Genomic DNA, 27,805 nt, shown 5'->3' with positions numbered 1-27,805 from the left:
GGGGGGGGGAGATGCGGGTCAAAATGTGGCCGTGCAGCAAATAGTGGGAAATTGATCGGTACAACCAAGGGAAACGGGAGACCAGGGGTGGAACGACTGCTTCTGCGGAATCGGTCACAATATTACCTGCGCAAAGCGAGTGCGACTTTGCGGCGTTTCCTGCCCAAGGATACTTTCTTTGGCTGGATTTTTTAGGAGAGTCATGGCAGAACAAGGGGAAGTCCAAATGCTGCCACTGAGAAGACAATGGTCCCTCAGGGCTGGAGTCAGTATGTGTGAGGAGGAGATAATGCCGGTAATAGCTCTTCTGTGCCCACCTGTTAAACCGTGAGCTCAGGCTCTGAAACAGCCATCCATCAGTAGATAGAAACTGGGGTAAGTTGGGAGGTTTCCATATGTCTAGGGCAGGGGTCCCCAATGTGGGGCCCATCGGCACCATGACACCCACTGATACTTTGGTGCCCACCAAATCATAGAATAGAATCATAGAGTTGGAAGGGACCTCCAAGGTCATCTAGTCCAACCCCATGCACAGTGCAGGAAATTGACAACGACTTCCCCCCCCCTGTGGGAGCCAGCAAAGCTTCTAATTGGTGGGGCCAGCAGAGCTTCTAATCGGTCACTAGAGATCTGACCGATACTGCCAGGTGGGTGTTCCTTAGCTAGCTCAACACGTATACTTGGGTGTATGCAAGGAAATATCTGTTCACCCTGTTAAACAGAGCATCTGCCTGAAATGCCGCAGAGCTACCATCAGAGTTATGCATAACCTCACTCCCTGACATTTTGTGGTTGCCTCATCCTACTGTGGTGGCCATTTTGTGGTTGTGCCCACCACCCTGTGTCTGGTTTCCAGAGGCTAAAAATAAGGCTGGGTACACCTGGCCGAGGGCCCTACAGAGAAGCAGCATGCCGGATGGAATGGAGGTGTCTCCCAGCCCACCCCGTCTTGCTCGAATGCACACGAAAGGGGGAGGTAACGTTTCCAAGACTCTCCACCCCATATTTTACCTCCTGTGAGAGGCAGAGCTCAGAGATTCCTGGTTCCCAGAGGCGGCTGCTTCCGTTCATCTGCAGAGCGGTCGGGTTAGAACGGATAAAAGGAAGTACTTCTTCACCCAAAGAGTGATTAACACATGGAATTCACTGCCACAGGAAGTGGTGGGTGCTACAAGCATGGACAGCTTCAAAAGGGAATTAGATAAGCATATGGAGCAGAGGTCCATCAGTGGCTATTAGCCACAAGGTATAGCTAGGGGCTCTGGGGCAAGTGATGCTCTGTCATCTTGGTGCTTGGGGGGGGGGGGTCAACAGTGGGAGGGCTTCTAATGTCCTGGCCCCACTGCTGGACCTCCTGATGGCACCTGGTGTTTTTGGCCCCTGTGTGACACAGAGTGTTGGACTGGATGGGCCTTTGGCCTGATCCAACATTGGCGTCTCTTATGTTCTTATGTTCTTATGTTTTAAACGTCCAGCTTTCTTTGTTTGTCGTTTAACCCAGATCAAGTCCAGGGATGTCCGAATGAAACAGGGCATCGTTTCGACTCAGCTTCAGGCTGAAATCGGGGTGAAGGGAGGGTTGGTCGAGCTCTTGGCGGGCATTTGGCAAGGGGGGGGCGCCCCATTGCTCCTCCTGGGATCTCTCAGCTGCCCCCACGGATGGAGTCTGTCCTTCTTGGGTCATAGAATCATAGAATGTTAGAGTCGGAAGGGACCTTGCAGGTCATCTAGTCCAACCCCCTGCACTCTGCAGGAGCATCACCGAAAGAGAGCCCTACGTAGTCGTGTGTCAGGACTAGCGGTGGGTCGAGCTTTCTGCTTCTCAGGCAGGTTTTGGAAGACAAAGGAAGAAGAAGAAGAAGAAGAAGAAGAAGAAGAAGAAGAAGAAGAAGAAGAAGAAGAAGAAGAAGAAGAAGAAGAAGAAGAAGAAGAAGAAGAGACTGGATTTATACCCCGCCCTTCACTGTCTGAAGGAGTCTCAGAGCGGCTCACAACCTCCTTTCCCTTCCCCTCCCCACAGCAGATACCCTGTGAGGCAGGCGGGGCTGAGAGAGCGCTCTTGAGAACTGCCCTTGAGAGAACAGCTCTAACAGAACTACGGCTTGCCCAAGGTCATCCAGCAGCTGTGAGTGGCGAAGTGGGGAATGAAACCCGGTTCTCCCAGATTTGAGGCCTGCAGATTTCAGGGTGGAGCCTGGGGAGTTGAGGGCCCTCAGTGGGGTACAAGGCCACAGAGTCCACCCTCCAAAGCATCCATTTTCTCCAGGGGAACTGTACTCTGTAGTCTGGAGATGAGCTGTAATTCCGGGGAACCCCCAGGTCCCGCCTGGAGGCTGCTGGCATCCCTATGTGTGATCATGTGGAATAGCTTTTCTGTGCCATTCGACTGGGAGCCACTCGGAAACTCCTTCAGGTAGTGGAGACCGGGGTTGTTAAATAGCGGGTTCCATGGGTGAGCTCAACTTTATTGGTGATTTCAGCAAGAGCAAGACAAAATCCCCAGAGCCTTAGCTCTGTTAGAGAGCATGCAGTTGCCACACCCAGACACACCCCACTCCCAATGATAGGCTATTTACATAACATTACTACTTGATCGGTTACTTCCAGAGTCCTGGTTGGCTATTGTTCTTGTGCTCCAAGCTCAGCCAGTCTCTGGCGTGACAGTCCAGGAATGGCTTAGTCCCAATAGATAACAGGGGTATAAAACCGACCCTTCTTCTTCATTCAGTCCCACTGTTTTGAAGAGCAGAACCGCCTCCTCTTCCACACTGCCATGTACATTTCTTTCATGACAGTGGAAGGAACTCCATGAAAGGAAAAACCCCTCTCCTATCTATACAGCCGATCTGTGGCAACCACACTGATAATGGGGGGGAGCTCTGCCTGGGACCCTCCTCCACGAGGCCGCCTGAAGCCAGAAAGGAAAACAAAATCATGATTTATTCATTCTGAAGCCACTCCCCAGGGCTCCTCTCCCTCCGTCGTGTTTAAGAATTTATCTCCAATCTGTCCCTGGGCTACGGAAAGCCGCACTCCTCCGTCCGTTTGTCAGTTGCCTGCTGCCGGCATTGTGGGAGCCCTTCTCGCCGCCAGCACTAAAATGGCTGCCAAGACTTAAAATGGCTGCCAGCAGTTGCAAGGCCGAAAGGGAACCGGGTGCCGGAGCCAACTTTGCGAGGGGAAGAGGGAGAGGAAGGGGGGGAAGACAGAACCGGCTCGGAAATCGTTCCTTCGTGCTTCCACAGCTGCTGCAGGGTACCAAGTCCGTGTGCCTGGCTTCTTTTTCCTTTGCTTTGGCGCTGAGAGAGGTAAACTTGCAGCGTTGTTGACATAGGTAACTGGAGTTCCACAGCTGGCCAAGTCTGGAGAGGAAGGGGAACGGGGCAGTTAACTCTTCCGAGTTCTGAAGCCGAGTGAGGACTGACAGCCCATGTCGGAGCAGCGGAAAAATTCACGATAGCAGAACCCTTCCCTCTTGTGTTTTACCTTCCCCGGTCTTTTTGTAACTGGGGGAAATGATCAATAAACCGCAGTCGTCTTTGCACGCCGGAGACTGTGGGCTCTGGCACGGAGACGTGCAAACCCGAGCTTCCGCTTGGAGGAAAACGTTGCACGTTTCTCACCTTTATATGGGGGCTACTTCCACACGGAAGCGGTTCTCTGCGAGACGATTCACAACGGCCACCGGCAATGCTCCCTCTAAGCTGTGGAGTCCTGTGAGCAGAATTTCTACTCGGTGAGCCACTGGCATTAAAGTGGTGAGCAAGCGATTTGGCTGCTGGATGAATTAGTTTGCTCTGGAGCCGTCCTTTCTGAGCGAAGACAAAAATCTGTGAGCTGGAGGCTAAAAAACGGTGAGCTAGCTCGCACTAACTCAGCTTAGAGGGAACACTGGCCACCGAGTGGGCACACAACAGTTTCCCTTGTGCGGTCCTTACTTGCCCCTTTCGGCCACCATTCCCCTCGCTCCACCAGAGGGTTCCCCCTCTCCCAACCCATCCAAGTGGGAATTGCTAGCTCGCTGTGTGTCACAACCTTATAATGACCCCTTGCCAGAATCTTAACTCGTCTGTGCGAAGGCTCCCTGAGCAGGGAGTCTTCATTCCAAAAAGTCAAGCTTTTCCTCATTTCACTTGAGCATCGTCCACACTGCCTCCGCTTTCCTATAGACTACAACAAGGTTTCAAAGTAGGTCTCTGTTGCTGTGGGAGGGAGGGAGGGAGGGAGGGAGGGGCTTCCCTAAGATCGCTGAACGAGGTTCGAACTCGGGTGCCCCCCAGTTTATGGTTCCTTCCGCCTCGCAGCTGTTCCACTTGACCAACTTGCCCGGCTGACTCTGAGCCCGTCTTCCTGTGGGACATTCCGTGGCTCACAGCATGCTTGCTTCAGAGCCCGGGGTTTTCCCTGACAGGAAATGGCCAAGGTGGGCCTCGCCTTTCTGTTCTCTGGGGTTGGAGAGGAATGATTAGCGGATGAATGCGGAGGCCTTCGGGGAGAGCCATTCTTGGGTTATGAGAAAGCCTAGAGCAGGGGTGTCGAGCTCATTTGTTATGAGGGCCAGATCTGACATAAAGGAGACCTTGTTGGGCCGGGCCAGGTCTGTCATAACATGTAATGCCAGGTAGCAGAGATATAAACTTTATAAAGGACACAGACACAAAGGGTGTTTTTTTTACTTAAAATAAAAACATGCTTAAAACATCTGCACTCTTGCAATAGTTTGTTTATTTAACAGTGTCTGATACTGACACCTCTTGCTCTGAATTACTGCATCGAAATGTCTGTGCTGTTGCAATCTCGAGTATGCTGTTCACGTGTGTAAGCTTCAAACCTGTGATGATGCAGCAGTAGCAGAACTGGAAGAAGCAGCAGAAGACAGCCAGTTCCACTGCGGTCCTGAGAGAAGCCCTGATCCGGCCCCCGGGCCACATGTTTGACACCCCTAGCCTAGAGTCATTGTGTGGAAGAGGTGAATGTGGGGGGGGGCACGAATAGCACCGTTTGGGGGACAAAACCGTGGGAGCCCTTGAAGTGCAGCCAAGGGAGCAGAAGCCGTGGGGCGGTGTGTCCCAAGGGAAGGCGCGTTACCCAAATGGCCACTCTCTCTGGCTCCTTCTGCCCTCTGCCATCCAAGGGCACCTTGGGAAACCCAGCCCCCTTGGTAGGAGTGGGGAGGGGCCAGGGGGAGGGTCTCTCACTAGATGGACCCTGAGGATGCTGAGGAACCGCCAAGCGAGGGGTGTCCGTGCACATCTTGGCCACGGTGCCTGCCAGTCTCCGCAGGGAAGGAGCCACTGCGCGAGGCGGGTGCAGGGCAGTCGGCAGCCTTTCCCTCTCTCCCTTGCCTTCGGGTCCTCCTCCTCCTCCTCCGCAGCCAAAGCGCCGGAGAAGGCCTTCTGCCTCCAGCGCTGCTCTGTCCTGGGCACCCTCCGTCAGGCCGGTGACGTTTGCAGCAGCACTTCCCAGGGGTGGTCACTCCCTGGGAAGAGACAAAAACAAGTGTAGTTAACAGACTCGCCAGTTACAACTTGCCAAAAAGCTGAAGAACATGTAATAGAGGATAATGTATACAGAGTAGCTACAGTGAAAACGTACAGAATGTAAACAGTGGAGAACTGGTATGTGCTACAATGTCTAAACAAAGGGGAACTACTAAATAATTCGACGTTGTGTCCGGATGTTTCATAACAACGTTTCAAAGTTCATCCTTCATCAGGGTGTTCCCGTTAAGCTGCTACGGTTTAAATACTCTTACTGACATGCACTGGGAACAGTAGCAATCCAATTCACAATCGGATGCCAATCTCCCACTGCAGGTCTGAAGCTATTGAAGGTGATTGCCTGTTGGGCATTGACCTCCTGGAAATTGCAACGCAGGGGTCTTGGACTGGCTTAGAATGGGTCAAATGGGGCAACCGCACCCCTCGTCCGGCAAACCCCTTCCTTTGTGGCTGTCTTGAGACTGAAGAGAAGGGTGTGGGGAGGCCTAGAGAGGTAGAAGGAGAAGAAGTCCTACTGCTGAAAGGCTGCATAGTTGACAACCGTTTAAGCTTCATCACGAGTACCCAGATTTGGTGCCATTCATGGAAATGGTTGAGTAGCCGGGATCCAATCCACTTGTTTGTTTCTTCCCCCCACCTTCAAATGTTTCTCATCTTCCCTCTCTGCCAAAGGACCTGACCTGAGGCAGGTTACGATAAAAAGCAAAACCAAAACATATAGACATATAGATGCCTCCGCCGTTGTTACTTAAACTGTTACTAGCATCTTATGAGAGCCAGTTTGGGGTAGTGGTTAAGTGTGGCGGACTCTAATCTGGGAGAACCGGTCTTGATTCCCCACTCCTCCTCCCCTTGCACCTGGCTGGATGACCTTGGCCAAGCCGTAGTTCTGACAAGAGCTGGTCTTGAAAAAGAGCAGTTTCTGTCAGAGCTCTCTCAGCCCCACCTGCCTCACAGGGTGTCTTCAGGGCCGGCCCCAGCTTATTTTGCACCCTAGGCAAGGATCCCTTCTGGCGCCCCCCCCCCCATGCGCCCTAGAGAAGAGGCTGATCAGCAGGGCACTCGCAAGCCGTTGCTCCCCTGGCCCTTCTGCTGCTGCTCCTGCTGCAGCTGCCAGTCCCCGGCTGCGAGGAAGATGAGAAGCACTTGCACTCCACTGGGAAGCCGAGGGGGCAGGCAGGGAAGAGTTAGCTGGCCAAAGAGGCAGTGGCGGGGGTCACCCACCCACGGAAATGCAATGGCGGGGAGCTTTTGGTGGTGGCAGTTTGGCGCCCCTAAGGGCCTGTGCGCTCTAGGCGAATGCCTAGTTCGCCTAGTGAGTGAGCCGGCCCTGGGTGTCTTTTGTGGGGAGGGGGGAGGGAAAGGAGTTTGTCAGCCGCTCAGAGACTCCAGGTAGTGAAGGGTGGGGGATAAATCCAATCTCTTTTCTTCTCCTCTTCTTCTGTTGTGGTTTTTAAGATTTTAATGCTTTTATTATATTGCTGTTTTTAGCCATTGCATTTATGTAAGCTGCCCTGGGCCTGCCCTGGCAGGGAGTGTGGGGTCTAAATCAAATAAATACATTTAAAACACACTACAATGGGGGGGGGGGGTTCATGTTACTAAAAACAGGTTAGTTAATAAGCTTAACTATTCTAATTGTTTCCACAATAAATTGTTGCTTGCTAAACTTCGGTTTACAGTATCTTGTAACCTCTCACACCTCCTTCTTATTAGGATGTGTCCCTAAACTGGGACTTTGCTGTTAAGTAGCGGATAGTGAGTGCAGAGGACTCAGGGAAGAGCCGAGAGGTAGAGGACGGGGTCCTTGGGCAAGGGGTGAATGGCTGCCTGAGCTTCCCCGCCCTGAGGCACATTTAAGAACAGACAACCGCCTGGCTGGCTGTGGTGGGTCAGCTCCAGAGAGCAGCCATTTCCCCAGGGGATCTTCTCAGGCTGTGGGCGAAGGAGCCAGGGAGATGGGGCCATTCTGGAGCATCTCTCTCGTTGGCCGCTGAAGTGAGTGGAGTGAGATTTGTTTCTTTTTATTTACAGAACATGTATCTGGCCTTTCTGCCCACACAAGGGCCACCAGGTTGGCTAACGAATTTAAAACACGCACGATATAAATGATTTAAAACCATTCAGATCACACGTCACTAAAAGAATTAAAAACAGAGTTAGGGGTACACACAAAACATAAAAGCAGCAATTGAAGCACACATCGTTAAAGTAATTAAAAACACAAGTTAGAATACATAAAATTTTTTAAAAAACAGCTATTAGGACACAATTCATTAAAACAATTAAAGACACAGTTAAAATATGTACAAAACGTAAAAACAGCCGTTAGGAAGGAGGGCTGGTAGAAATTGGTGACCAGCACGTGTGTCTCCCCAGGGAGAGAGTTCCAGAGCTTGTCATCCACTGTGTACGGTCAGCTCCAACAACCCCTTGATTTCCGGTTTTGCTTCTGTGTTTCAGAATCAGGACAATCAGACAATTCAAACCAGCAAGGAGATGCGGACATCAAACCACTGCCCAATGGTGAGTGAACAGCCAAAACTGGCTCTGCTATCTCACACTGCATTCTCTTTCTGGAGCCCAAATCGGGGTGAGAGGTGGGTGGCTGGGGAAAAGTGGGTTTTACAGCCGGGTTTGGAATTACTCGCTCCATTTCTGGGACATAATTGTAGCAGTTTGGCAATAGAGGGGGTCTGTGATTGGAGAAGGGACATTACGAGAACTGGGTTCCGGAGGCCTAAAGACACGGAAAGGTCCACAGGGGGCAATCCGGAGTCGGGAGTAGGTCGAGTTTCCCGTGCCAGGCTAGAAGGGAGACCCCTGGGTTTCCAAAAGAATTCTGAAATATGTACAATAACAGCTAGAATTACCTTCACGAGATATTTGGAGTCAGATAGTATTCCACCAATGACTCATGAAATGCAAATAAACCTTTTCGGTAATCAAGTTGGCGTTCTTAAAAATAAAAATAAGGAAGGGTGTTATCTCAGTTGAATATAGTTTGGTAAACTCCCCCCCCCGCCCCTGAGTTGCTCAACTGATGTAATTAAGTGGAGTACAAAGATTTCAGTGGAATGTTATCACAGATATTTCTTGTGATTTACTATGTAATCTTAATCTAGTTAAATGAAGTTTTTAGAACAGATCCCCGTATTGCTCAGTTGCCTGGTGGCAAGTCGTGTCTAGGCCACGGTTGCTGAAACCAGCTGAAATCCAACCGCCCTCCATATCGCCTCAGTCCAGCTTGGGGGGGAGGTTCTTCCTCCAACTTAAGCAGTGCTTCCTCCGATGGAAGAGCTGCTTAAGTTGGAGGAAGGCTCGTTTTATTGGAGGAAGACTTCAAACTGGAGCCAGAAGGAAAGGTGGGATATCAGCAGGGGTCATTTCCTGCAGGAGCGCACAGGAGCGGAGCCAGGTAAGCTGCAGAGCCCCCCCTCCCCGGTCCAAAACAGTCCAGTGGCACCTTTAAGAGCAAGGTTTATTCAGGTACAAGCTCTCCCTCCACTGTGAGGACAGATCTGCACGTCCCCCCCCCCAATAGCTAGCAATCCAAAACAGTCCAGTGGAGCCTGAGTGGTGGGCGTTGCCTTCTGACACACTTCCGGTGACGTCAGGGGGTGTGGCGTATGCAAATGAGCTATGCTAATGAGTTATGCTAATGAGCTCCTGCACCTCTTTTTCTACGGAATGACCCCTGGATATCAGCAATGCTCCCTCTAAGCTGTGGAGTCTTGTGAGCAAAACTCCTACTTTTGTGAGCTCCTGGCCTTAAAGTTGTGAGCGAGCAATTTGGCAGCTGCATAAATCAGTTTGCTCTGGAGCCACATCCTTCCCAAGCTATGACAAAAACGTGTGAGCCGGAGGCTAGAAAACTGCAAGCTGGCTCACACTCACTCACCTTAGAGGGAACACTGGATATCAGTATTTTAATTAGCTAAATGAGTCAATAAATGCTCTGTGCTCAGTGGGGTGGGCGGGCAGTAGGCTCAGGGCAGGAACCGCCCCCGCCCCTTGTTACCAGGTCTGCCTCCCTTCCTCTCTTTGCAGGGCATCTGACTTTCCAAGACTGTTTCGTGACATCGGGTGTCTGGAATGTCACGGAGCTGGTGAGAGTGTCACAGAGTAAGTCGGGGCGTCCGGAACTCCCGGGGGGGTGCTGGGGTGGGCTCCGTCAGGTGGCCGGGACGCGGCAGGACCCCTGCAGACGGCCTCGGTGGTATAGCCCTGGCTGGCGGAGCCATCCTTTTCTGAGCTTGTTAAGCATGTGCAGTGACGTCCACGGCCGTGGGTGCGCTCCGGAGTGCACGCGCCGTGATAATGACCTTCCAGAGTGGAAGTCTGTGGGAAATCTAACAAAGGGGTGGAACCCGTTTCGGGAAATTAGCAGAAGGGGCATCCTCCACAGTCGCATTCCTCTTAGGAGTCAAGGGCATGTCTTTTCCCTCATCCCCCCCCCCTTGCCCTCATCATCACTGGCATCCCACAGGGCGTGTGTTGACATTAGCAAGTCACTGCAGAAGCCAGCCATACCCCATGGCCCTTCACTACCCAAGGGAGTCTCAGAGCGGCTGACAAACTCCTTTCCCTCCCCCTCCCCACAACAGACACCCCCTGTGAGGCAGGTGGGGCCGAGAGAGCTCTGACAGAAAACTGCTCTTTTTCTAGGGCTGCCAAATGTGGGCGGGGGGCGGGGAATCCCCCGCTTTGAAGCCCCGATTTCCGACGCGGCAGAGTGACGTGGGCACTAGCAAGTGACGTGGGCACGCCGGGCACGCGGGGGGCGGGGCCACGGCCATACAAGGGAAGCCCTTCCCCTCCCCACAACAGACACCCTGTGAGGTAGGTGGGGCTGAGAGAACTCTTGACAGAAACTGCTCTTTTTCAAAGGCAGCTGTGCCAGAGTTATGGCTTGCCCAAGGTCATCCAGCCAGGTGCAAGCGGAGGATTGGGGAATCAAACCCGGTTCTCCCAGATTAGAGTCTGCGCACTTAGCCACGACACCAAACTGGCTCTGGAAAAGGTATGTCATCCCCACCCCCCACCCCGGTTCCTTGCTCTGTGGGCCTGTCGTAGATACAAAGGGCTGTTCCTGGCAGGAGAGCAGGAAAGAGCCAGCCGTGCAGAATTGGGACCTGTGACGCCCCCTCTGGGCCCCACCTACTTTCTAAAACAGCCGGTGGGCACCAGGAGAAGTGTCACCGGCACCTGATTGAGGACCCTCGCTTGAGGCTGTCTTCATTGCTTACACCCCGTTCCCATTTTGCCCAGTGTCAGGAAGCAGGGCCCGGAGCCGCCTTATCGTCTTATTTCTGGTTCTGCTGAACAATGTCGGGTGCACCTACGGCCCACCCCGCAGTTCAGTCAGTTGTCGGAGTCCCCTTCCCCATCTTTCCTCTTGAGAGCCAGGAGTGCAGACTCTAATCTGGGAGAACCGGGTTTGATTCCCCACTTCTCCTCCACATGCAGCCAGCTAAGTTCTTTACAAGTTCTTTACAAGTTCGTTCCGAGCTGTTATCTCAAGGGCAGTTCTCGAAAGAGCTCTCTCAGCCCCACCTACCTCTCAGGGTGTCTGTTATGGGGAGGGGAAGGGAAAAGAGTTTGTCAGCCGCTCTGAGACTCCTTTGGGGAGTGAAGGGCCAGGGGTATAAATCCAGTCTCCTCCTCTTCTTCTTCCTCACAGGGTGTCTGTTGTGGGGAGGGGGAGGGAAAGGAGATTGTAAGCAACTCTGAGACACCTTTGGGGAGTGATGGGCGGGGTATAAATCAAATATCTTCTTCTTCTTCTTCAATTCCCCACTCCTCCACATGCAGCTGCTGGTGTGACCTTGGGTCAGTCACAAGTTCTCTCAGAGCTGTTCTCTCCAGGGCAGTCTTCGAAAGAGCTCTCTCAGCCCCACCTACCTCTCAAGGTGTCTGTTGTGTGGAGGGGAAGGGAAAGGAGACTGTAAATTGCTCTGAGACTCCTTTGGGTAGTGAAAGGCCATGGGGCATAAATCCAACCTCTTCTTCTTCTTCTCTCAAAATCCAAGAATATCAGCTGTTTTCTTGGCCAGGCACACTCTGTGGTCGATGTTCGTGCCCACCTTGGTGCAGCCAGCACTGTGGTGCAGATTCCTCTCAGTCCTTTGGCCAACCATCTGGCTGCATATGTGGTTGGTCAGCGAGAGGGGAAGGCGAACCCTTCTGCCCACGCTGCCTAGATTCCCCGCACTCTGTTCCCCTTGCCGAAGCCCATTGTCACAGTGAGCGTGGCGGGGCTGTGACACGTGGGTGCGCATTGTCCAAAAGCTGCTTTGCCATGAATGCAGTCACGGAACCAAATAGGTGGTCCAGGCTTGGGTGTCTTGAGAATTCTGTCTCCTCACCCGCTCCAAAGTTCTAACACTCGAGTTTCTAGAGAAAAGTGGGGGCACAGGATCCACCTGATGGAAGGCTGGGTGGGGCTTCTGGGGGTCCGGGGAGGACTGTAGTGCCCTTCCCACCAGGACAGACTTCCCACGTCGCAACGGTATCCCCTCACCTGGAACTGGGAAGCAGAGCAAGGTAAGAAAAGTATCATTCAGGGAAGAGGTAGGACCAAGAACATTCTAAGGTTGTCCCAGGACTCCCCAGAGTTCTCTGATAAGCATCCAAGCTGTCCTGAACCAGCTCTGCGCACCTCAAATCATGCCCCCTCCCACCCACACACATATACCGCTCGCATTCAGGAAGTGGGAAGCTGCTTAGCAGGGAAGCCAGCCTGACCTCTGGACGCGCTCGCCCTCCACTCTCTTAGCCGTTGTCTCCCATTCCTCAGCTCCCGTGGCCACAGCATCCGGTCCGAATTTCTCTCTGGCCGACCTGGAGAGCCCCAGTTACTACAACATCAATCAAGTGGCTCTCGGGAGACGGTCCATAACCTCTCCGCCTTCTAGCAGGTACGTCTCCCCCGCGTCTTTTGTTGTGCAGTGCAAGGAGGGGCCGTCTGTCCTCCGAATCCTGCCACGGAAGGCTGCCGGCCCTGGGAACCAGTCGTCCCGGTGTCCCACTTGCTGGGGGTTTTTGGGGGGGGCGGGAGGAGACGGTAGAATTCTGTGCTGCTTCAAGATACCCAGCCAGGGTCACCTGCAAGCTCACTCGAGCCGCGGAGGAGCAGAAGAGGCACGGGTTCCAGACCCTTCCTCGATCTGATGCTTGATCTGGATTCTTCTGTGAAGATAGTTTCAGGGGACAGCCGCGTTTTTCTGCAGTAGAGCAGTTGGATTCAGAAGTGCGCAGCAGATTTGACTGGAGCCGACCATGAGGATTTTTGTGCCCTGTTCGGAACATAAAGCTTTGAAAAGCAAAAAGAAAACTATATGAAAACAAAAGAGACGACACTCACGAAATGCAAAATGATATGAATATGAATGAGACAACATATATTATATGCAGGGCTATTTTTGGGCAGGAACGCACAGGAACGGAGTTCCGGCTGGCTCCTGAGTTGGCCACGCCCAGCAGGAACTCATTAGCATAATAGGCCACACGCAACAGCAGAAACTCATTAGGATTGGCTACATTCGGGGTGTGTGGCCTAACATGCAAAGGGGTTCCTGCTACAAAAAAAGGCCCTGGGTTTTGACAACAAGGAAGGTAAACAGAATAAGAAGCGAATTTTTGTAGCAGGAACTCCTTTGCATGTTAGGCCACACACCCCTAATGTAGCCAATCCTAATGAGTTTCTGCTGTTGGGTGTGGCCTGTTATGCTAATGAGTTCCTGCTGGGCATTTTCTACAAAAAAAGCCCTGATTATATGCAAGAGAATTCACTTCTGAGGAAGTCTAGGATCGAAACGAAGACAAACGTCGGAAGCTTCGTTATATATTGTGACTAGAAATAATGCCCGTTGTGGAAATAAATACAACGGGATCTAGAAAGAGGCTCTGGGAGAGTTCTCTGGCTTTGAGCAAACAGTGTCAGTTTCCTGTGGCAACCTCAGCAGGGTTTAATGACAAAGTCCACTGTTTTCTCCAGAGGGACTGATCTCTGCTACCTGAAGAGCATTTGTATGTTTGAGTTATCTGTAGCCCTCGCCTGGAGAGTGGTAACCATTGTTACCCATTCTCCTCTCCCCTATGAGGTATGTTATGCAACTGAAAATTCCAACTGCCTTGCGGGGGCGGGGGGGGAGTTTGAGGTGTGGAATGGACTGAAGTCCAATCAGCTTCCATATGCAAAAGACCAGGTTGTCGCAGCAGTTGTGGTGTGGGCGGGACCCGGGCTTTGCCTTCTGATTGGTGGCGATATATGCTGAGGAGCAGTGCCATCAGCCATACACTAAGGGAGTGCATTTTAGAATTAGAACTTTGGCACCCACTATTCAATTATATATAAGGAGAGATTCTCTTATGTATGAATTACTAAGTGGAATGTGATTTTCTATGAATTTATGAACCTTACACACTTTATTGCTGAATTACACTTTGTGGATATTTTGTATTGTATTTTGTAATTTCCCAATATAGTATCAATTGCATTATAAGGTCTCCCCAGGTGTTCTTGTGCTGCTGATTATCTTCAACTGGGAGGTCTCTCTATACTTAACTATGTATAGAATAGCCAGGAGATCCTAAGATTGTCTGGCAGCCAGAAGTTCTAGCTCTTTTTTTAGCATTACGCACCCTAGGTGGCGAGCGAGACTTGTTTTGAAGGCAAGAGGCCATTCAGAGGTGGTTTTGCCATTGCCTGCCTCGGCGTCACACCCCTGGTATTCCTTGGTGGTCTCCCATCCAAATATTTGCCGGGGCTGACCCTGCTTCTTGCTAGACCTGACGGTATTGGGCTGGCCTGGGCTATCCAGGCCCGGGTTTGTGTTTGAGAAAAGGAGCCTTGACTCTTGAAAGCTTATATCTGACTGAAACCTAATTGATTTGGATTGATGCTCCTGGGGCAAGCCACCGCGTGGCCAGCCCCGGCCCTGGGGGCGGGAAGGCTCTCCCTCTCCTCAGTGGCCGGCTCGCTGTGCCATCACCGGCCGTCACTTACTGCCCGCCCCTTTTGGAATTGCAAGTTGCTTACACTTCAGTCATTACAGAGTTAAATGTTGTTTGTTAGGAAACAGGATGTTACGTTACATAATATATTCAACGGCGGGAAAGTTTGTGGGAGTTGTTTATCCTAATGAAGTGACCCATAACGTTTGTATTGGTCAACTAACATCTTGCTTGTGGAAATGCTTTGATCTAGCATTCATGTATTCACAAGGTTTATGGCCCTTTGTGTGAACCAGAGAGGAAGTTCTCTTCTAGAAGCCAGGACAGATAGAAAGATGTAGCTGTTAGCATATATTACTGAGAGTAACTGCAAGTATGTAACCTTTTATTTTATTTCTTTTATCCAAAGTACCCTACCCATGTTTTATTTTGTTTTTATAGTAAAGATATTTTTCTTTTACTAAGCGTGGCTCTTGTGTTGGCAATACGACCATCGACCCCGAATTAAAGAATCCCAACAGACCCCCTCTGTGTTCTCTCCCCACCGCAGTTCCACCAAGCGCCCCAAGTCGATAGACGACAGCGAGATGGAGAGCCCCGTCGACGACGTCTTCTACCCCGGGACGGGGCGGTCCCCTGCAGCTGGCAGCAGCCAGTCCAGCGGGTGGCCCAACGATGTGGACGCAGGTAGGAGTCGTCCCCCCCCCCCTTTGGCCTGGCATGAATAGAGACGGGGGTCCAAAGCAGGAGAGGTCTTTTCCCTCCGTGGGGTGGTCTGGGGGGCTGCATCGGTTTCTCCCCCACCGGCAGGGTCCTCGTTCCTCCAGCTGTGCCCTGGAGAGGAGGCGGTGGGTCAGCTGACGTCCGCGTCTCTTGACAGGCTTCTCCCGGTGCATCTGTGGCACACCCGGTGCCCAGAGCTCTCCTCTCCGAGGTGTTGCCTTTTGCCACTTCTCAGCAAGAGAGCGGAGCAAGGAGAAGCTCCGTTCAGGCCGCAAGGAAGTTCAGTCTGCAGACTGGGTGTTAGAAGCCCTCCGGTGGTGTACGGGTGAGAAGGCTGCCCCGTTAGACCAAGCCGTGGTAGACGCGAGGCAGGCATCGCGACTGGCTGACCCCTGCTGCCGGAGGGAAGCCCCAGGCCGGACAGTGGAGCGCTGTGAGAAGCAGGAGGCAGGGGGTAGCCGGGAGGGCGGGAGGGAGGGAGGGAGAGAGAGAAGGCCCTGCGGGGTGTATTCAGTGGTCAGAGGTGGTGGTGTGTAGGCACTGGCGTTACGTGCCCAGGTGGGTTGGTTGCAGATTTCGGGACGCTCCTGAGGTGTTTGTACGGACCGTACCCATGAATTCCTGTCCTGGTTCCCTCCCCCCTTGTGTAGCAGGGTCGCTGGACATAACGTTGGAGGGCTGTGGGGCCGCGTGTTTGGGGAGCTCTCTGTGAGTTAAGCAGAGCAGGAGTGAGAAGCCTGAGCCGTTTGGGTGCTGCAGGGTCGTCGTGAGCCCAAAGAGGCCGCTTGCGGTGCTGTGCAAAGAGGCAGGAGGGGCCAGGCTGGGTTGCGCTGGGGGTTCTTCCCTGAGGTTCTGTTTCCTTTGGGCCGGAGCCTTGCCTTTCGCCCCCAGTCACGCTCCACCCAGCCTTTCGACGCAGGGGGGCTACCGCTGCAGCAGCTTTTAAGCGTTTCGGGGAAACCAGAGTCACTCCAGGCCCGTAGCTACCGTGGGGCATGTGGGGGCTAGCCCCCCCTGACTTCCCATCCAGCCCAGGGCCCCCGAGCAGTAGTGGATGCAGGGAAGGAGCCGGTGTTCCTTTAATTTGATTGGCCAGTGCCCCCCTAAGAAATGTAGATGCCCCCCAACCTTAAAAGTCCTGGCTATGGGCCTGAGTCACTCGTTTGAGAAGGCCGTCCCTTGAAAACCAGTTCTGGATGTGGCCGGAGGGAGCGCTTTGGCACAGAGGAAAGACGTGGAATCCTACAGTTGGAAGGGGCCGCAGAGGCCATCTAGTCCATCCCCTTGTTTGATGCAGGATCAGCCCCGAGCATCCCTGACGAGTGTTCATCCAGCCGGTGACTCCCAGTGGGGGGGGGGAGAGCCAACCACCTCCCCCAGCCGCCAATTCCACTGCTGAACGACACCCAGCGAAACGGAGGTGGGGGTGAGGGTCAGGATGAGTAGCAGAGAACAGAGCTGGCCCCTCAATTCCCAGCACTGGTTGAGTTGCCACCAAGGCTCCCTCTAAGCTGTGGAGCCTTGTGAGCAAAGATTCTACTTTGTGAGCTGCTGGCATTCAAGTGGCGAGCGAGCGATTGGGCTGCTGCATGAATCGGTTTGCTCTGGAGCCCCATCCTTCCCAAGCGAAGACAAGAATGTGTGAGCTGGAGGCTGGAAAACTGTGAGCCGGCTCACACTCAGTCAGCTTAGAGGGAACACTGGTTGGGACTGGGCAGGACCCGTGCTTGAGATGCCGGAGAGCTGGGCTCAGGGCCAGCAGTGGTGTCGAAGCAGCCATTTGCGGGCATCTCCTGTTCTCCTTGGGCACCTCTGGGCTCGCCTGGTGGGATTTCGTGCCCACTGAGAGTGACGTCCGATGCTCCCTCTAAGCCGTGGAGTCCTGTGAGCAAAAAGTCTCCTTTGGGAGCGACTGGCATCAACGTTGTGAGCGAGCGATTCGGCTGCTGCAGAAATCACTTTGCCCTGGAGCCCTCCTTCCTGAGCGAGGACAAAAATGTGTGAGCCCGGAGCCTAAAAAACGGTGAGCTGGCTCACACTCACTCGGCCTAGAGGGAACACTGGTGACATCCTGCCAAGCGTGCCCCTTTCCTGGTCTATATAAGAAAGAGGTCTCGAGGAGCTCAGACGTCTTCGCAAACTTTGCATTTGGTTTCAGAGTCCTCTCACGGTGGGGGTGGGGGGGTGAGTCAAGGCGCGCTTCCCTCCACTCATCTGCCATCTGAACGCCTTTTTAAAAACACCGGGCTCTCTCCTCAGCAGTGGGGAGGAGGGGGCTGGATGTAACCCTGGGAAGGAAGGCCCTGGGTTCCAAACACACACACCCCTCCGGCCCTGTTCTCCTTCCCGCGCGCCTGGAGGCTCTTCTGAGCCGCTTGGGTGCCTGCTCACGGAGGGCCGGGTGGCCTTTATGGTCATGGGAATTGCAGGTCAGCTCTTGAAGGAGGAAGGGAGAGGCCCGCCAAAGATTTGTCTGCCCAGGACCAGGGAGCAGACTGCTGGGAAGCAACGGGCACCCTCCACACCGGAATTCGGCGGGAGAGCCAGGAGCCTTTTCAAACCAGCAGAGGCCTCCCCGATAAGGAGGGCTTCCCGAAACGGAATGTTTTGGCCTTGGGAGAGGGCGGGTCTGTAAACTCCCTTTCTGCTCTTCGGTGCCATTCACCCGCAGAGCCCTTTGTGTTTGGCGTTGTGAAGGATGGAGCTGAGATCCGAAAGGGTTGCACGGAATGATGCTGGTTACTCCAACTGAATGAATCCAGTCCTGGCCGGTAGGAGAGGCAAGGGTGACCGGCTCCTCTCGAGGAGGCCTGCTTCCCCACTGCCAGCAAGAGAAAGGCCCTGCTGGGAGCAGTGCTCCCTCTAAGCTGTGGAGTCCTGTGAGCAAAAATCCTACTTTGTGAGCTGCCCGCATTAAAGTTGCGAGCGAGCCGTTTGGCTGCTGCATCAATTAGTCTGCTCTGGAGCCCTCCTCCCTGAACTGAGACAAAGATGTGTGAGCCGGAGGCTAGAGAACTGTGAAGTAGCTCACACCAACACAGCTTAGAGGGAGCACTGGCTGGGAGTAGGGTTGCCAGTCTCCAGGTGAGGCCTGGAGATCTCCTGGAATCGCAGCTCGTCTCCAGGCTGCAAAGGACGGCTCCCTTGGAGGAAACGGCTGCTTTGGGAGGGGGGGTGGACACTGTGGCATTCAGTCCCCGCTGGGGTCCCTCCCCTCCACAAACCCCGCACTCCCCAGGCTGTACCCCCCCCCCAAGATCTCCAGGAATTTCCCAGCCCGGAGCTGGCAACCCTAGCTGGGAGCTGGAGAGATCATTGGCAGGATTTGGAAGTACCCGGAGATTGGAAGGGTGAGCTCCCTGGGAAGGTGGGGTTGTCTGCCTTCAAAAGCAGCCGTTTTCTGCAGGAGAAGCGGAATAAAGGCTTTAAATGAATCGTAAGTGACCCATGTAGTTTTAGGGCCAGTTTTGATTCCAGACGATCTCCAGGCCCCACCTGGAGGCTGGCAACGCTGCCTGGGGGAGGGGGCTGGTCTCGAGTGCCTTCCAGTGCACTCTCCTCGGGCTGCTTGTGCTCCCTGCAGCTTACCCGGCGGCCCCCCTCCAGTTTGGTGTCGTGGTTCAGTGTGCGGACTCTAATCTGGGAGAACGGGGTTTGATTCCCCACTCCTCCTCCACTTGCACCTGCTGATGTGACCTTGGGTCAGTCACAAGCTCTGGCACAGCTGTCCTTGGAAAAGAGCCGTTTGTGTCAGAGTTCTCTCAGCCCCACCTACCTCACAGGGGGTGTCTGTTTTGGGGAGGGGAAGGGAAAGGCGTTTGTAAGCCGCTCTGAGACTACAAGTGAAGGGCCATGGGGTATAAATCCAATCTCTTCTCTTCTTCTTCCTCGCGGCGCACGACTGTCTGCCTGCGTCAGCTATGCACCCTGGGGGGAGTTTGCTGAGGGGGGGGGGAGAGTCTTTTGTCGTCCTGCCTGCTCCGCCTGCCTCCCAAAGCCTCCGGGCTGGGGAACAGGTTGATCTCCTTCCAGTGCCTGCGCGCCCACCCACCCACCCCCGCCCCCTTTGTCTGGTTGAGTTTTGTTCTCGGTCCTCTCAACAAATCGCCAATTAAGCGGCACAGCTGCGGGGCTCCGGCAAACAGCTGGAGAGACCATCCAGCCGTCTGACGGGGACAGGTGTTCACAGCTGGCTGGCAGCCCCCCCTCCCCCTCCCCGGGCGCAGGTATCAGGTGTTTGGCAGCTGGCAGGAGATAACAGGCGCGGGGGGGGGGGCTTTTCTCTCTCTCTCCCGGGCCCCCTCGCCTGCTGCCGAGAACACCAGATTGCGCAGAATTACGCAGGCGGCTGCACAATCCGCTCTCCCAGAGAGGCAGCCCGGACGTAGGGCCACCGGTGCTCCTGGGGCGTGAGTGACACCCGTCAGCCGGCTCTGCAGTCATCGGAGGTCTCTGCACTCCCGAGGACCAGAGTGAGGGTCGGTCCTTCCCACCCCTGAGCCCCACTACAGGAACAGTAAAGGTGAAGAGTTTCCCTTGCTCGAAAGCCAGTCGCGTCCGACTCTAGGGTTGCGGTGCTCATCTCCGTTTCAAAGCCGAAGAGCCAGCGCTGTCCGAAGACGTTTCCATGGTCATGTGGCTGGCATGACTAAACACCAAGGTGCACGGAATGCTGTTCCCTTTCCACCGAAGTGGTCCCTGTTTAAGGTAAAGGTAAAGGTTCCCTTGCTCGAAAGCCAGTCGAGTCCGACTCTAGGGTTGCGGTGCTCATCTCCTTTTCCAAGCCGAAGAGCCAGCGCTGTCCGAAGACGTTTCCATGGTCATGTGGCTGGCATGACTAAACACCCAGGCACACGGAACGCTGTTACCTTCCCACCGAAGTGGTACCTATTTATCTACTTGCAATTTCTTGCTTTCGAACTGCTTGGTTGGCAGGAGCTGGAACTAGAGACGGGAGCTCACTCCGTCATGCGGCACACTCGGGTCTCAAACTGCTGAACTACCGACCTTCCACAGCCTGCAGTTCAGCGTCTTAACCACTTGAGCCACTGCAGACACACAGATTAATCCGAGGGTTCCTGGTAAAGCTCCCTGCCCGACTGGCAACAGGGGATTACAGCCCCCCCCCAAAAAAAGGTTTCTTGATGATCTAACCCAAGTCGGAGGTCTGGCTGTGCGTGAGAGGGAGGGAGCAGTTGACAAAGGGTGGAAGCATCACCGCCGTCTCAGGCAGCGGCCACTCGCTTCAGGGGGCAGAGCGCCGTCTTGGCTCCGTCGCGGTGTCATGGTCAGAGTGTCAGGCTTTGATCGGAGACCACTGCTGTGTTCAGCGGTTCACGCCCTCACGCCAGCCAGTTTGGTGTAGTGGTTAGGAGCGCGGTCTCTAACCTGGGAGAACCGGGTTTGATTCCCCACTCCTCCACACGCAGCCAGGCGAGTGACCTTGGGTCAGTCACAAGTTCTCTCAGAGCTGTTCTCTCCAGGGCAGTTCTGGAGAGAGCTCTCCCTCAGCCCCGCCTCCCTCCCAGGGTGTCTGTTGTGGGGAGGGGAAGGGAAAGGAGATTGTAAGCCGCTCTGAGACACCTTTGGGTAGTGAAGGGCGGGGTATAAACCCAATCTTCTTCTTCTTCTTCTTCTTCTTCTGCAATGAAGTTCTCCAGGTCAGCGACCTTTGGCCAGCCACATTCACTCGGCTGGACCAAACTCGCAGGGTCGTTGCTGTGAGGATAAAGAGACAGGGGGGAAACGGCTGTGGCTCGGCTTCTGCTCGGCATGGGGAGGGTCCCGGGTTCAGTCTTCAGCAGCATCTCCAAGTGACATGAAAGACCTCCGCCTGAGACCGTGGAGAGCTGCTGCCAATCTGAGTAGACAATACTGGCCTCGATGGACCAAGGGTCCTGCTCAGTGCAAGGGGAAGCTTGCTGAGGAGCCGTGACTCAGTGGCAGAACCTCTGCTTGGTGTGAAGAACATCCCAGGCTCAATCCCCAGCAGCATCTCCAGTTAAAAAGGACCAGGCAGGAGGGGATGGGAATAGACCTCCACCTGAGACCCTGGAGAACTGAAAAGAGGGGGTTGTGGCTCAGTGGCAGAGCCTCTGCTTGGCACGCAGGAGGTCCCAGGTTCAATCCCCAGCCTCTCCAGTTAAAAAGGGCCAGGCAGGAGGTGACGGGAAAGAACTCCACCTGGTACCCTGGAGAGCTGTAAAAAGGGGCCATGGCTCAGTGGCAGAGCCTCTGCTTGGCACGCAGGAGGTCCCAGGTTCAATCCCCAGCCTCTCCAGTTAAAAAGGACCAGGCAGGAGGTGATGGGAAAGACCCCCACCTGAGACCCTGGAGAACTGTAAAGAGGGGGTGTGGCGCAGTGGCATGCAGAAGGTCCCAGCTTCAGTCCCCAGCCTCTCCAGTTAAAAAGGGCCAGGCAGGAGGTGACGGGAAAGACCTCCGCCTGAGACCCTGTTCGGCAGCTGCTAGTCTGAGTAGATAAGACTGACCTTGGTGGACCGGAGGTCTGATTCAGTGGAAGGCAGCTTCTCGTCTGTTCAGTGTTACTGTAAGCCGCTTTGGGTCCCCACTGGGGAGAAAAGCAGGGAATCAATATCTGAATCAATAAGTAAGCAAGTAAGCAAATGATGGCTCCAAAGACTCTGAAGGACGGGGAGGGGGTTAGTATTCTTTTCCCAGCCGCCTGATCCCGAAAGCCGGAGAGTCCCACAGAAATGGGAATTAAGTGACATAACCCAGGTTCAATCCCCGGCCTCTCCAGTTAAGAAGGACCAGGCATCTCCATTATTGTGGCACAGGGTGATCCTGGATGCCTAAAAGGTTGAAGGTACAAGCCTATATTAAAAGGATTAAACAAAAATATATCTGCAGTGTTCTTAAATAGTTCATTAAACACAAAATAGGCCTTTAGGCCGTACAGGTCATGAATTGAAATTATCGCATGGCATCGTGTGTGTAGTAACCGGGAGATCCCGAGGGGGACTCCTTGACTGCCGAAGCTACAGCTATTTCTTCTGCACCATTTAAGTGGCAAGCCAGGCTTATGCTTAGGCTGAGAGTGCGGTGACTGGGGGAGTGGGGAATCGAGCCCGGTTCTCCAGATTAGAGTCTGCTGCTCTTAACCACGACACCAAACTGGCTCTCAGGTCACACACTGTGCAGTACATCTTACAAAAAATTCTGTATACTACCAGTGGCACTGACTGGAAACCATAAACCGATGAAATCGGACCAGGCACGTTTCAGCAGCAAAGGCCTTCTTCAGGGGTCCCAGTTTAATTCCACATAACATGCTATATGAAGGAAGCTGTATCTCAGTTGACTTTTTAAGGTCATGTGGGTGGCTCAGAGGTTAAAATGCTGAGCTGCAGACCAGAAGGTCTGTCGTTTGGCAGTTCGAGACCCGAGTGCCGGGTGACGGAGTGAGCTCCTGTCTCTGGCCCCGGCTCCTGCCAACCTAGCAGTTCGAAAGCAAGAAATGGCAAGTAGATAAATAGGTACCACTTCGGTGGGAAGGTAGCAGTGTTGCATGTGCCTCGGTGTTTAGCCATGACCACGGAAAAAGTCTTCGGACAGCGCTGGCTCTTCGGCTTGGAACAGAGATGAGCACCACCCCCTAGAGTCGGGCTCGACTGGCTTTCGAGCAAGGGAAACCTTTACCTTTACGGGTGCATCCCAAAATAATTCTTGTGGTGCAAAGAACGCTCTGTGGGAGTATCACGTCTGGTTATTGATCTTTATGGCCACACACCAGAGAATGTGAGGTAATAAACTGAATACAGCAGTTCTTTTGCAAAACTTGAAGTACACACGTGCACGCGGTGGGTGAAGGATTTCATTGGTCCGATCTCATTGGTTGATTGTTTAATGCTTTTGATATCTGCTCGTACCTTCAGCCTTTTAGGTATCCATTTTGGGGTTGGGTTTTTTGCCCCTCCTTGGTGTTGCAGAGGGCGAACTTGCTCACGGGTTGAAATAGGAGTTTGATGCAGCAGGATACACGCACTCAGGGCTGTTTTGGGGCAGGAACGCACAGGAACGGAGTTCCGGCTGGCTTCAAAGTTGGCCACGCCCACTACAGCCAGAACCTCTCCGTGCGTGGCTACAGAGGAAAGTCCTGGAGAGCGAACCCCCCTGGCAACTCCGAGGCGGGTGGGCCAGGGGGTGGCCTGGAAGGATTGGGGAGGCATTTAAATACCTCCCCGTGCCTTCCCCGGCCTGTCCAAGGGCCGGCATGCCCGAGTTCTCTGCAGCCGCGGGGCGCCCGGGCGAGCCAAGAGAATGCATGGGGTGTGGCCTAATACGCCAATGCACTGCATTGCTGGGGGTGTGGCCTAATAGGCTAATGAGTTTCTGCTGTTGGGTGTGGCTTATTATGCTAATGAGTCCTCCACGTACTGATATACAGCAGTGAACGTGGACGCTAAATGCAGAAGTGAGGAAATTGCCCACAGAATAGCTACCCTTGGGAGAGCAGAGAAACTCCTTTGTCTGGAAATGTCAGTAAACCTGGGTGACGTATGGCTGGATTGCTGCAACTGAAGAATCGGCTTGGTGTTGTGCATCATTCTTTTGTCTGCACCCAGTTGTCGTTTTCTCCCTGCCCCAAACACACTTACAATTTCTCCTGCTGCTAGTTCAGATTTTATCACTCTCTGCTCCAGGGAGTTTGCCTTTCTTGATATGTTGAGAATGCCCCGTTACGTTTCTTGAAGCTATACATTTTGGCCAGTGAGAATTTAAAAAGGGGAGAGTGATCCAGCACCAGTGGCGTGTGTATCCTGATGGCCCCAATGGGGGGAGGGGGGAGAGGCTGGCAAAAGCATCACCGGCATTATAAGAGCCAACCTACCAGTGCTCCCTCTAAGCTGAGTCGGTGTGAGCTAGCTCACAGGTTTTTTTAGCCTCCGGCTCGCATATTTTTTGCCTTCGCTCAGGAAGGAGGGCTCCAGAGCAAACTGATTTATGCAGCAGCCCAATCGCTCACTCACAGCTTTAATGCCAGCGGCTCACAAATTAGAAATTTTGCTCACAAGGCTCCACAGCTTAGAGAGCGCATTGAGACAGACTAACACAGCTACCCATCTTGAGAGCCAGTTTGGTGCTGTGGTGAAGTGCGCGGACTCTAATCTGGGAGAACTGGGTTTGATTTCCCACTCCTCCACTCGCAGCTGCTGGATGACCTTGGGCAAGCCGTAGTTCTGGCGCAGCTGTTCCTGAAAAAGAGCAGTTTCCGTCAGACCTCTCTCAGCCCCACCTACCTCACAGGGTGTCTGTTGTGGGGAGGGGAAGGGAAAGGAGTTTGTCAGCCCCTCTGAGACTCCTTCAGGTAGTGAAGGGCCATGGGGTATAAATCCAATCTCCTCCTCCTCTTCCTCTTCTTCTTCTTCCATCTCCTTTTCCAAAGAGGCAGTCCAGTCTGTTCCTCCACTGCAAAACTGCCTTCTTCCTAGTAATCCACCCTGATTACATCTCCAGAATTCTACAAAGTAGAATTTTTGCTCACAAGAGCTCCACACAGCTTAGAGGGAGCATTGCAACCTACACGTTCACTTTAAAAAAAAAAAGAGTGGGGTTTGGGTTCCCTGGGCCCAGCTTGGGTTCTCCACGGCCCCACAGCCTCTGCCAGGAATGGCTTTTGGAAAATCGGGGAGAGCCCAGAGTCCGCATGTGGAGCAGCAAAAATGAAGAAGTGACTCCCCCCACCTGCCCCCAGGACTGTCTCTGCACAGGAAGATGGGCTGGGCTGCGGGGAGACAGGTGCCCCCATCTCCCCCCCATAGCGGCATTCTGAGCCCATTTGGGCAGAACCTCATTTTTAAAAAGCTATAGGGAACCTGTCGGGCCCCAGGAGTCAGAAACCAACTTCTTAAAAACCCAAATGTGTCATTTGGGCCAAAGCCGGTGTCATGTGTAAGTCTGCATGGCCATCTTCTGGGTCCCCTCTGGAGACCACGTTGTACACGCTTGTTCCCAACCAGGGTTTGCGTTTCTGCTTCCCCCAACCCATGACCCCACCCCGACCCATCTTTGCTTCTTCCCCTCTTCGCTTGCCTGGCCTCCCTGCTCCACCCTCCTTCATCGGCTTTGGCCCTGCCCCACCTTCAAAAGAGAGAACGGCTAATAGTTGAGCAACCATGGAAGCCAGGAAATGGGATGGATTTTGGAAAATCGAGGAAATTCCATCCCTAGTTAAATAAGCCCCCCAGAAGAGGAGGAGGAGGAGAAGAAGAAGAGGAGGAGGAGATTTGGTTTATACCCTGCTGCCCTTCACTACCCAAAGGTGTCTCAGAGCGGCTGACAACCTCCTTTCCCTTCCCCTCCCTACAACAGACGCCCTGTGAGGTCGGTGGGGCTGAGAGAGCTCTTTCGAGGACTGCTCTTGAGAGAAACAGTTCTGACACAACTATGGCTTGCCCAAGGTCATCCAGCAGGTGCAAGTGGAGGAGTGGGGGATCAAACCCGGTTCTCCCAGATTAGAGTCCGCGCACTTAGCCGCTACACCAAACTGGGGGCGATTTCTCACTAGAGCTGCCTCGCAGCACAGCGCCGTTTGCCCCAACACAAACATGTCAATTTCACACCCGAGGCTGCGGGGCTGCATTTTGACTCGGGGCTTCTCCCAATTTCCTCCGCAGTTTCATGATCCTCAAAAACCAGGATCACGAAACTGCGGAGGAAATCGGGCGAAGCCCCGAGTCAAAATGCAGCCCAGGAGCTTCGGGTGTGAAATTGACATGTTTGTGTCGGGGCAAACGGCGGCTGTGCTGCGAGGCAGCTCTAGTGAGAAATCGCCCTGGCTCTCAGAGGGCATGTGATGCTGCCGGCCAAGGAAACCAGCGAGCCTGTTCTCACCTTAGGTACGCTGAAGAGAGCAAGGGGGTCCCGGGCACGGGGTTTTCACAGACACCCCCCCCCTTTTCCTCTTCTTTCGTAGGACCGAGCTCTGGCCGAATGACAAGCAAAGCAGAGTTCGATATCCCGATAATGCTTGAATAGGACCTTTCCTGCTGTCTGATTTTACTTTTGGCTGAACCTGAATGGTCTCTTTTTAGAGCCGGTTGATTGTAACGGGGATGAGACATCCCAACCCTAAATCAGGGCTTGATCTCTGCACTCGGCTCTTCTTCGGTCGGCTGCATCCCGTGGCGGAGGGGGCCTCTCACAGAAGGGCCGTTTGTCTCTTCTTCCAGCCCCCCTTTTGGAACATTTAGTTCTGCAAACTCAGCTGGTGCAGAAAAGAGCTACCGAAAGGGCCCGGGCTCTGGAGCGCCTTCCCAAGAGGAAAGGCTAACCGGCTTGGAGACTGGATACGGACTACTAAGGGAGCGAGACGCGAACAGACGGAATAAGGGGGGGAATCTACACGGACTTGTGGGGAGCATCTCATTTCCCTCTCCTCGCAGCTCCTCCCTTTTTCCTGCCCCCTTCTGTCCTTGTTACCCACCAGCAGTGTTCCCTCTAAGCTGGGTTAGTGTGAGCTAGCTCACAGTTTTTTAGCCTCTAGCTCACACATTTTTTTTGTCTTAGCTCAGGAAGGAGAAATGACAGCTGAGGGGTGACATGATCGAGGTTGATAAGATTATGCGTGGGATAGAGCAGGTTGAGGAAAAAGTCCTTTTCTCCCTTTCCCACAATACAAGAACCCCTTGTGCGCACTTCACGAAATTGCTGAACGGATAAAAGGAAGTCCTTCTTCACCCAAAGAGGGATTAACACATGGAATTCACTGCCACAGAAGGTGGTGGCAGCTACAAGGCTTCAAGAGCGAATTGGATAAACATTGGCTTCTCTGATGTTCTTATAAGACGGAATTAGATAAGCATATTGTTGGGTGATATTGAGATATTGAAAAAATGGTATTTAGCAGAGATAAGATAGTCCAGCAGAGCCAGAGTAAAATAATTCAGACTGAGAGTCCATGTGTGATTAAAATTTAGTTTTTACTAAATTTTAGCATGGGAAGGATAACTGGGATGAAAATAACAACAGAGCTAAATTGGCTACATCCTTACTCTACAAAGACAAAACTAGAAGAGAGAGACAATGGCTACTCTTCTTCTTCTTCAGAACACCGAAACAAAGACGGGAAGAGAAGCCATAAAATGGTAATACACCTTGACACTTTAGTCCCAATCAAATTCCTAGATCAGGGAGAAAATTCCTGGGCTTTCTACATCAAAAGAACATTGGTTACATGAGAAACATGTGACTTCCTGTGAGTAACATAAACAAACATTTAACCCCAGATATACTGAGTGTTTTCAACTTGTAATACCCAACACTTCTCAAGTTATAAGACGAATGTCATGCAGATTCAAACATTCATGAAGAGTTTCAAAACGTTGCTTGTAAAGCGGCTTGGTCAGGATGTCGGCAATCATCAGATCAGTAGGACAGTATTGGAGTTCAATCAGTCCTTGGTCTTGCAGCTCTTTCACGTAGTGACATTTGAGTGCGATGGTCTTGTTTTTAGATTTGGTGCCTTCACCTTTGCAGATGGCGATACAAGCTTGATTGTCCTCAAAAAGTATTATTGACATTTGGTTCATCTATGCCGAAGTCTTTCAGAAGATGAATTATCCAGTAGAGCTCATAGCTGGCACTTTGTGCTGATACAC

General features: G+C 53.1%; 1 protein-coding gene across 1 annotated transcript in view; it reads left to right on the top strand.

Annotated features, from left to right (window-relative positions):
* The window catches only part of NFIX (nuclear factor I/X (CCAAT-binding transcription factor)), a 246,846-nt gene that overhangs the window by 165,209 nt on the left and 53,832 nt on the right, over positions 1-27,805 (top strand). Inside the window, exons 3-6 of the mRNA XM_015418104.1 lie at positions 7,965-8,027; positions 9,552-9,626; positions 12,301-12,421; positions 15,010-15,146. Coding sequence (XP_015273590.1) covers positions 7,965-8,027; positions 9,552-9,626; positions 12,301-12,421; positions 15,010-15,146 — 396 coding nt within the window. The remainder of the gene's footprint in view (positions 1-7,964; positions 8,028-9,551; positions 9,627-12,300; positions 12,422-15,009; positions 15,147-27,805) is intronic.

This window comes from Gekko japonicus, unplaced genomic scaffold (genome assembly GCF_001447785.1).
Source record: "Gekko japonicus isolate JY-2015 unplaced genomic scaffold, Gekko_japonicus_V1.1 scaffold1455, whole genome shotgun sequence".
NCBI classification, from domain to species: Eukaryota; Metazoa; Chordata; class Lepidosauria; order Squamata; family Gekkonidae; genus Gekko; species Gekko japonicus.
This window is presented reverse-complemented; position numbering and strand designations above follow the sequence as displayed.